Source organism: Kryptolebias marmoratus, linkage group LG12 (assembly GCF_001649575.2).
Source record: "Kryptolebias marmoratus isolate JLee-2015 linkage group LG12, ASM164957v2, whole genome shotgun sequence".
NCBI classification, from domain to species: domain Eukaryota; kingdom Metazoa; phylum Chordata; class Actinopteri; order Cyprinodontiformes; family Rivulidae; genus Kryptolebias; species Kryptolebias marmoratus.
The window spans coordinates 17,281,619-17,292,421 of record NC_051441.1 but is presented as its reverse complement, the minus strand read 5'-3'; the positions used below and the strand labels follow the sequence as shown (position 1 = coordinate 17,292,421).

The following is a 10,803-nucleotide window of genomic DNA, read 5'->3' as shown; positions in this document are numbered from 1 at the left end:
AAATTAACATTTTATTTTCTAATATAACATGCATATATGCTGTTTAAATATAAAACCTCTAACTGTGGTTACAAAGTTTTTACAATGTAAAAATGAAAACCCTCATACTAAGTACTGCATTGTGCATTACCCAATTCTGTCCACCAGATGTCGCCATTTTCATTATTATAAACAGTTTATTCCAACAAAGTTGCAACAAAATTTTTAAACTATTGTACCAAAAGCCAGCTGAATGAAAATGAATAAAAATTAAAATTTGTCTCTAAAAGACAGGATTTTGTCCAGATTAACCTACGCAGCACAGACAATGTGAGTCTGATGTTTGTATAAAAGCTTTGATAAAACCCTTCTGAACTTTGCATGGAAACAATCATTTTCAGGAAAAAAGCAAAATCAACATTGATGACAATAAATGTAAATGTGACCCTAATTTGTTTTTTTGCAACACTTTATTTGCAGGGTTCTTAATTTAAAAACACTTTTAATTTAAAAAATGTTTAATGTATAACAAGAGGTACATTCTACATATCTATAATATTTTCATTTTACATTATATTGTATTAGAAAGGCAGTGGTTTAAACCTACATACTAATAAAGGGGTTTGGATGCTTTATTTGTTATGATATCTTCAAAGATACTTGTTCTTAAAAGAAGAAAAAGACAATTTGGCTTTTTTTGATGACATCACATGTTGGTCCTTTTTCTTGTTACACTGAACAGATTTTGTGGAAAATACAGTCAGAAGTTTCTATCCACTCATAAATGTCATATAATTCTGGGGCTTTTAATGATTTATTAGAACTGTTCTTTTTCCAGGGGCAAATAATTAAACAACACACAACTTCAAGGATTTATGAAACCATGAAGGGGGCACAGGTTTGAATTTATTGTGGATTTTCTTTATTCCTCTCTGGGTTGAAATTGTACATACAGTGGGGCAAAAAAGTATTTCGTCAGCTACTGATTGTGCAAGTTCTCCTACTTAGAAACATGAGAGAGGTCTGCAATTTTCATCATAGGTGCACTTCAACTATGAGAGACAAAATGGAAGGAATAAAGAAGGACGACTACCTCCAGATTCTTCAGCTTCACCTCCGGTCGGCAGCTGGACGGTTTAGACTTGGACATAATTGGGTGTTCCAACAGGATAATGATGCCAAAGCCACATCAGAACTGGTTTCTGACTGGATAAATCAGGGATAAACATTAAGCTTTTGGAACGGCCTCGACCGTAACCTGGACTCTGCTTGAAGCCGGCTCTGTGCCAGGAAACCAACCTATTTAAATAAACTCCACCAGTTCTGCCAAGAAGAGTCAAATATCCCGACAGATTTTTACCAGAAGCTTGTTAAGGCAAACGAAGAGCGTGTGGTCCAGGTCTCACTTGTTAATGGACATTTACTGTCACTAAGAACTAAAGAGGTGTATGATTATATTTGAGCTCACATGTATCACTTTGAGCCACAACAAATTCAAACCTGTGCATCAAGTTTATGGTTTTAAAAAAATCATAAAAGTTACGTAAGAGTGGCGCAGTGGTTACAGCTGTCACCTCCCATTAAGAAGGTCACAGGTTTGTTTCCTAATCTGGGTGGAGTTTACATGTTCTCCCTGTGCTCAGGTGGGTTTTCTCCCACAGATGTTAGGTTCATTGGTAACTCTAAAATAGCCCTTAGGTGTGAGTGAGAGGGTGAATGATTGTTTGTGTCCCTGTGATGGACTTGAGAGGGTGTGTCCTGCCTCTCACACAGTGACTGCTGGAGACGGACACCAGCTCCCTGTGACCTGGAAAGAAGAAACAGTTAAAAATAATGGATGGGTGAAGTTATGTAAATGGGTCAAATCAGGCAATAAAAACATTCATGTCTGTGATGAGTGCACAGAAACATCTGATTAATGGAACAAAGTGAGGATTTTACCTCAAAACTTCTCGATCCTTAAATGATTTCAGCACAGATTTGTCCTACAAGTGAAATGAATGCAAACACTTACATTTATTTTAGTAGAAAGTCTGACTTTGCTTTGTGTCACTTTGTTCTCACTAATCATGACACTAAATCTATTTCATTTTTATGTGATTAACTTGCTCACTATTCTGTCTAAATTCATCAGTCTGAATCTAAATCTTCTAATTGGGAGCCAACATTCTTTAAACTAATTTTAAATATAATTTTTAAATTGACTTTCACTTGACCCTGTATTTTGACTGGCATAGTTTTGCCATAATTTTATGATTTCTTACTGTTTGGTAAAGATACTTTAAAAAAGAAAACATCTCAATAGTTGTCAGGTAATCTGAGCAGGCCTCTGGATTAAATTGGTTGCTATAAATAAAATTAATGACCTGCACTGCCGGAATTGATTTGATTATTAGAAAAATTAGGAGGAGTTAGGAGGATCAAAGGTGCAGATGCCGAGCTTTAGGTGTGGACAAAACACACCCAACGTCCTGCCAAGGACATGTCTTTTTACACTACTACTGTGTGTTTTGTCTGTACAAAGCAAGAGAGAGACGGTAATGTCTGAGAGAAGGTTGTCTGGAGATGTGTTGAAAATGAACGCATTAAAGATAGGGGTTAACAAAAAAATGAACAGATTAAAAAAAAAAAACCCAGACAGTAGAGGAACAAAAAGAGGTGACAGACAGTCAAAACATAGACGACATGAGCAAAGATCCAAAAAGAGACAAAAGATGTGTCAGAAAAATATTTTAATATCTATTCTGTGTTCTTGTGTCACCTTGGGGGGAAAAAACGCTTCATTTCCTTCTTTATTTCTCGGAATTAAACAAACAGGTTTGACGACGCTTGGAACGCGTCACTTTTTTTTGCTCAGGTGAGATTCCAGTTGAGTTAAAGTGAACAAGAAGCACCTTTTATTCCTGCTCTGGTTACAACTAAACCCAAGGAAAGTACCAATTATTTTAAAGTTCCTGGTTTTTGTTAACGAGTGCTCCAATCTGTGGGTTTTTCCACAAACATCCTTAAATGGATTTGTACAAACAGAAGGCCACACCCAGTATTTTCACTTGCATTTAAATTGATTTCCTTTGTAGGTCAACGTTGTAGCACTACTGACATCATTAGGAGGATGGCATGCATATGAAGCACTTTATTTGATGAGGCAACACTAAATGTTTAAACAGCTCGAGCTCAGCTGAACTCAGGTTTATTTTATCCCCACTCATTGCTCAACAGCTTGTAACATTTTTATACTTTTAATCTCATGATATTAAACGTTGTGACATGTGCATCGTCCTGGTAGAAAAGATAAGGAGGGGCAGGAAGAACCCAGCTTTTTGATTTTTACACATTTCTTTTACCAAAAGAATGTTGAGCAGAAAATCTCAGGGTTTAGACAGTTCCTAGAAACAGAGTATGTCTAACCTAAGATAATGGGGGAATTGCCTTTTTATCAGAGCTTATCAGCAACAAAGAATGAGGCCATGTGGGCCGGAGAGCAGCATGACCCGACATCAAACTATGGGCACGAAGACCTATCAATAAGTCTTATTTTACATGATGTACATGATGTGGTTTGACATTGTTTGGCTGAAATAATCAAAGCTTTACACACATTACATGTTGACGGCTGTATATACCGCTCTAAAACCTATATGCAGGGTTCAAATGTGCTCTGATCCGTCCTCACACAATCAGCAATGCCGGTGCAATTATAATGAAAAGATGGCAGTATGTAAGGCGGAAAAAAGGTAGAACGCTCCGTCTGGAATGAGTTTCTGCCTCAATCCAAGGAGTTTAAGTCCCTCAGTATCTTGCACACGGAGGTGGACAGGCAAATGCCCTCACATATGCTCATGAGATACAGATCATTACCGAAAACAACTAGATCTCAGATACGAATCAGCCTCCACCTTAGGAGATAAGGTGAGAAGCTCCGTCAGCGGGTGGTTTGGGCTTCTGTCTGGGATGCTTCCTGGTGGTCTCCACCAAAGGAGACCCCAGAGAAGATCCAGAACCCATTACAGGAGTTATAGATCCTCTCTGACCAGGAGACACCTAGAGATCCCCCGGGAGGAGCTGGGGAGTGTTGTTTTGGGAGAAGGACATGTGTTGTTTCTGTTTTGGACCCGTTGTCTCTATGAACCATCCTCAGTGAAGCGTTTGAAAGTGCATGGGTGGATTTTAGGTTTTGAGCCATCCGACCAGAGGCCAGGTGTTTTAACTTTGCCTCAGTCCATTTTAAACAGATTTAAGTCAAGCAAAAGAAAAAAATATATAGGTTGCGTGGTGGAGCAGTGGTTAGAGCTGCTGGCTGCCAGCAAAAAGGCTGCAGGTTCACTTCCCAGCCTGGGGCCTTTCTGGGTGGAGCTTACATGTTCTCCCATGTTACTCCGGTTTCCTCCCACAGACCAAAAACAAGTAAGTTAGGTTCACTGGTAACTCTAAATTGTCTCAATGTGTGTGAATTGTTATTTGCCTCTATGTGTCCCTGTGATGGACTTGTGACCTGTCCAGGGTGTCCCCCTGTCTCTCTCACAGTGACTGTTGGAGACAGGCACCAGCTCCTCGTGACCCGGAAAGAAGAAGCAGGTAAAGAAAATGGATGAGTTGTAGGGACAGATTTTAAAACTGTTCTGGGGCTGATACAGTAATCCATAAAACAAGTGATGTGCAAGTTTAAAAGTTTCCCACAACAACAAATACAAACAAATATCACAACATTTCCTGTTTTTTGGAGTTCATGATGAACTGATTTCATCTAACTGGATCAATTTAATGTCATGTGAACCAGTTTAAACGTTCATTAAGGTTTGTTCTGTCTCTGCTGTTCTAACCTCTTTACTCCCAACAAGAATAATAATAATCAATCTTCTGGTAAAATCTAAAAATAGGTCACTGAGGACAGGTGTCCAACTCCACCCTGCTGGCTGACAGTTCTGTTTTAAACCTAATATTTCATTAAATCCGAAACATAACAATGATTCCTGTTCTTCTTTAGGCTCACCTCCCCCAAATGCCTTAAATATGGTGTCAGTGGTGACATAATCTACAAAAAAAATAAAATAAATAAAAATAAAAAATGGCTGCACTGTCTCTGTAAAAAGAGAAACAGGTTTGTCGACACTCACTGAGCCAAGGGCCACACTTTTCTGGTTCGCGTCTGTAAGGCTGTCTGTATCGGGTCGGATGGAAACAATCTGGTGAACTATTGTCTCCCAACTTTTACAACAAACTCCTGATCTGTGTCAAGTTTTTGTGACAGTACAGTGAGTCCATCAGATCAGGAACATTTTCTAATAAAAAGTGAAAGATGGACTAATGTGCTTCAAATCCAACACTATAATTTTCTCAAAATCATTGTCAGCAGTGAGCAAAGTGACAAAAGTGTACAAACATTGTGTTTGTCTGTTATATGAAACCCCCTCTGTTCACCTTTTTAGTAGCATTTTATAGGAATCTCTGCACGATGACATAGGAAGACGATGAAGACCAACATTAGAAACATGTTCTAATGATCTGACTATGCTAACAAGGAAATACCTGCATGCTGCACTGAAACTACAGCTGCAGTATACAGGTGAACCGGTTTCTGCAGGACTGACAAGGAGATAATTAAAGTATTCTCGTTGTGCTTAAGGCAAAAAACATAAATAAGATTTAGGTCACTTCTTTCTCCCAGTCAGTTGATAAAGACAAGAAGATGATGTAGTTTGGCTAAACAATGTTTATTTAGAGCCATTTAAATTGATTCACACACATACAGTACACAGCATTTGAATAAACAACATTTAAAATATACAAAAACAAAAATTTTATTGTGTTGGAATCACAGCAGACTGCAAAAAGTGCTGGAAAGTAAACAAAAATTCAAAGTTCAAAGTTCAGTGCAAACAGTAAATATATAAAATTAAATATCTACATCATCACATGATTGTTTTTTTTTTAAAAAGGATTTTATAAATTATAACTTGCTTTATGTGGATGGATCAGTTTTCTGAATCCATTCAAAAGTCAGGTAGTTTTTATTCACATATTTAGAATCAATCAACGCTTCTATACAAACTAAAAACAAATCATTGTTGACAGGAGCAAAAACCTCACCCTGCTGGGTGACAATCCTTTGTTTATCTCGTTCTTTCACTTCAGGCACAGATGGTCGCGTTTTCTTTCTCACACAACCTGAATTAAACAGTAAAGATGTGCTGTAACCAATACAGATGCCTGTCTTCAGAAAATCAGTGCAGCCGATGGCCAGTTTGTGAAGCCGACTGTTTTGAGCCATAAATCAAACAATCTGATGCTGACACACACGACAGCCAACTAGATTTTAAAAACAAAGAACTAACTTTCCACACTGTTTCAAACCAAATGGTCAGAATCTAAAACTTAGACCATTCAGCCAAACAAAAACACTGCGTCCAGTCTGATAAAATGTGGCCAGTGTTGATTATAAAAAAGCTAAATTCAGCCCAGATTACTGATCAGCTGTTTGAGCTCTGATGGGAGAAAGTGTCTGAAAGTGGCAGAAACAACACTGTCTTCAATCCTGGGCTTCTGAATACAGGAACGGACTCAGTCCCATCCAGGTGCAATCTTTGGTGTCCAGCCAGGTGCTTGACGTCTGCATCTGGTCTTCATCGCCGGACGTCGCTCCCTCCTCCTCCTCGCAGCTCTGCATCCCGGAGCTGTCTCCCCTCTGGCGGGAGTTGTCGTTGTCTTCATTGTCGTTGTCTTCGTCATCTCTCGTGGAGCAGACCTTGCAGATTCTCACCTCTCGGGTGGAGTCGATGTTTTCGATGAGCTCCCGTTGCTTGGAGCACTCGTTGCACACCACGAAGCCGCACTTTCTGCAGTGGTGCTTACGGTGGATCGTCGTGAATTTCTTGAGGCAGCGCATGCACTTCTGGGCAGCCTTGTCAGGAATCCAGGACATGGCGAAGTTGGAGCCCGGCTGGGCGTCGGTTTCCTTCAGCAGCCTGCTCTGGCAGTCCCTGATGTGATCTAGCCAGCCCCGCTTCTCCTCATATGAAGAGGCAGACAAGTAGAAGGACTTGAAAGGCGTGCAGAGCAGCCACTGGTGCTTGACAGAATCGCTGTCCTCCAGGTCCTCCACCTTGATGTCCGCTGAAATGACAGGAAACTCTTTAGAAACCATTGCCTCAACGGCTGGCTTGTCAAAGAACCCTCAAGGAGGCGTTCATGCATCAAATCTTTGCTCAGTTTGAAGCTTAGAAATAACTTTACAACTCTCTACGAAGCAAAGTTTCTCTTCCGAGCTTTGATTGGACTCAGGAGATGCAGAGGAGCGACTCACCTAAAGCGACCAGCTTCTGCTTTTTGTACCAGCGGCCGTTCATGATGATGCTGCCGTACACCAGGATGTCGTTGAAGAGGAAGAAGACCTTCAGCGCCCGCTTCTTACGGCCCTGCTTCACCAGCCTGCCCTCGCCGATCAGAACCCGACCCGGAACGGACAAGGGCGTCCCCGACGGGCCGAAGAAATTCTCCACCTTCCGGATCCGCTTGCGGTTCTCGCTCTCGGTCACGAGCAGATCCATTGTGGAGAGCCAATGTCTGCTGAGGGATTAGAGGTTGAACTGCAGCGGCAGTCAGAGTGCAGAGCTTTAAGAGAGATTTACTTCCTGGTGGCGGAGTGGGAGTTTCCAGGTGCTGGCTGCGAACCAAGAGGTTATGAAACAAAAGGAACAACACATAGGTGAAGTGGAACATCATTCATCCTGAATAATAGTTTTCTAGTTTGTAGGACAATGAAACATTGACACAGCAATACTCAGAACTGTAAACAAAGACAGAAAAAAAGGTCAACTGCTGCTGTTTAGTTGTGGAATGTTAGTCAGCATTTCTGACTCGATGATGACATGAAACCAAGGCTTTCGCAATTCCAAACCATGGATTAGTAATCTCACATCTGCACGCTTTGTTTGGAGTCAGTTTAAGCCATATCTGTTGGAATATTTAGGAAGCACAAGTGCATCTCTGCAGTTTCACAGAAACTGATCCTGTAGTTGTTCGGGTTTTTCTGTTTGACTGACAGGTCGACGTCTCTGTCACGCTGCAGCAGAGCTGAAAATGTAAAGCGCATACATCTTTTACAGCCTTTTACATTCCTTGACTTTTAACAAGGAAGCAGGGGGAATTGAATAAATCTCTGTACTGATGTAAAACGAAGCTTGATGTGAGTGAAGTGAACTGAGATTTATTTATAGAGCACTTTTCAGCAACAAGGCGATCCAAAGTGCTTTACGACAGAAATAAAAACAGAATCCAATACAGCAGGTACATAATGAAACAAAAAAAAAGAAAGAAAAAACACATCAAACATGTATAGTCTAAATGAAATATAGGATAATCTAAATAAAATCATGAAACTAAACATATCTAAGCATAAGTAAGTAAGTAAGCACAGACATAAAATCAGTTTGAATGAAACAACAAACCAGTCGGCAAGACTAAAGGCTCTGCTGATCAGGAAACATTTCAAAATCAAACCCAGTGACGTGGGTGCTGGTTCTTGCATGGCTTATCTGAACAGAAAAACTTGTTTTGTTTTGTTTTGTTTCTCAGTTACTTGATGGTGCGGATAAAGACGCATTAAAGCACACTTACTACTGCTTAGGTGTTCCTCCATTTTCATGACAACTTCCTCCAGCGGTTCTGGAAAACCCCAACGAAAAGTACTTGAAATGTGCAGGTGAGTCTAGAATAGTGTGTTAGTGCACCAAAACAGTTCCTCCTACATTTCAATGGGATTTCTTTGCAAATTGATTGGGAAAACCCATTTTGGAGCTTTGTAGTTCAGACGCAATGATCGGCTACTTTGGTAGAACTGTTCATATATTAAAAGAATAATAAGATTTCCTAAAACAGACAAATGTCATCAGTTTAAACTGAGCTAATAAAATAGTTTTGTTTCATATTTGATCAAACTGTATTGCAAGATGATTGTGTTTTTTGAAGAAGGAGAAAAGATCAGGTGTAACTCAGATGCATCTTTTCTTGGTGCGGGTGACTTGCACATGTATTTGGTTCTTAGTTATTAATAGATATCGCTCCGTTTCTCGTACTGAGCCTCTTATCTCTGTTTTATCTCGGCATTTAAATCTTTTGACACATCCAGGTGAAGATGAGCAGTAAATCAGCAGCTGTCAAACCCGGACCGACCCAAAAGTCAACAAAGGAGTTTCCTGATTACGGGAAAAACTGACCTGACTTGTTGGTCCAGCAGAAGGTCTCAGGAACAGTTTTTTTTTTTTTTTTTTAAATAACAAACTATGAGCTTTACGAGTCGCGGTAAAACAAATACCTGAAAGGTACTTCTATGCTTCTTTTCAAAATGTCAAAACAGAGTTTCAGATGTTTAAAATCATATGAGCTTCACTATCGTCAAAACTCAGGATTATAATGAAGTCCATCAAATGCTGCCTTTACACGTGTTGATGAAAGGATTGTGCATCTGTTGACATTGCTGAAATATAAATAACTCTTGAAATGCGGTGTGTGTGTCTGTGTGTAATCAGCTGATCGATCCATTTTGAAAAGGCAGGCCTCAAACATGACTCTACAAAAAAATCCAAGGACTGGAAGAACAGGTTGGTTTACTCTGTATTCTGCCACATATAGTGAACTACATCGACTTACTACAGACAGAAATGAAACAAACAAACAAAACAAATCAAAGATTCAATCATTTCCATTGGAGCTGAAAGAGTCACACGACATGCACTGATTTGAGCTCCGATCTTTAATATAAACTCATTTATGAGAAAAGTAAATCTTGTTTTATGAAGAGCAAACTATGAAGTTTCAGTTCCTTAGTTTGACTGTCTAATTATTATTATTATTTTATTAGTAGGACATGCTGTTTATTCTTTGGTAATCTTATCAGAAAACACAATATATGTTTCCAAACTGTACATTTCTCCAACTTTAAGGGTCATCACTGTCTATCTAAGGACAATAAACAAATGTATGAACAATCAAGTTTTAAAGATAAATAAGAAACTTATTGGATGTCCTAAAGAATAAAAGAGACCTGTACGTTAACTGGGGAGCTCGCTCCCTTTGAGGTCACAAGTCTGATTCTGATGAAGTTTTTTTTTTTTAAATCGACTTTTTGCACTTCAGAAATGCGACATACGATCATTCATGAGTCAGAGAGATGCAGATGAACTGATCAACATCTTTGTTTTAAGACTGCTAGGTCACTGCAGTGACAAAGCTGTGTGGAAGTAGGGGTGTGGAGGGTGATGCAACACTCCCTGATGGATGCCAGAGGACACGTATGTCCAAATACACTGCTGAAGAATTATTTAATTTTCATAAAAACAGATTTTATTTCATGTTTAAATTCCAAGCAGCCCTCAAACTGAAAGGAGGTGTGCCTGTTCAAAGGATAATTTAAATAAATGAAACATTTCCAGCTGTGTGTGATTCACTTTGTACTGATCTTTTAAAAAGAACTACTACGAGACTCAAGCTTGTTAAATAATGGTATAAGCTATGAACAAATAAATAAGCTAAACAGCATGTTGTGGTTGTGTGTTTTAGGTTATTTTGTATCATGTATTAGTATCAGTTTCTTGTTTTTGTTTCTTTGATTTTTTGAGTGCTTTCTGTCATGTTTGTAGTTCAGTTCTGTGTCATGGTGCTTCTGAACTTCTCAGCCATTATTTACCTCAGCTCTCCCTGTTGTGCAGCTCCTCACACCTGCGGTCCATTGGCTCATCAGCACACCTGCTGTTCATTTATTAATCACCCCTCCCAGCACATTTATACCCCCAGTTCTTTCAGAGTCATCATGTGGTCCTACTCTTCCCC

At 39.5% G+C, this 10,803-nt stretch overlaps 1 protein-coding gene across 1 annotated transcript; it reads right to left on the bottom strand.

Annotated features, from left to right (window-relative positions):
* Positions 1-5,671: 5,671 nt before the first annotated feature.
* LOC108236154 (pleckstrin homology domain-containing family F member 2) lies at positions 5,672-7,599 on the bottom strand. The gene is made up of 2 exons (XM_017416638.3): positions 7,280-7,599; positions 5,672-7,089 (listed from the first exon to the last, which is right to left on the bottom strand). The coding sequence occupies exons 1-2, from the start codon at positions 7,521-7,523 to the stop codon at positions 6,506-6,508; spliced, it is 828 nt and encodes a 275-aa protein (XP_017272127.1). The 5' UTR covers positions 7,524-7,599; the 3' UTR covers positions 5,672-6,505.
* Between the last annotated feature and the right edge of the window lie 3,204 nt (positions 7,600-10,803).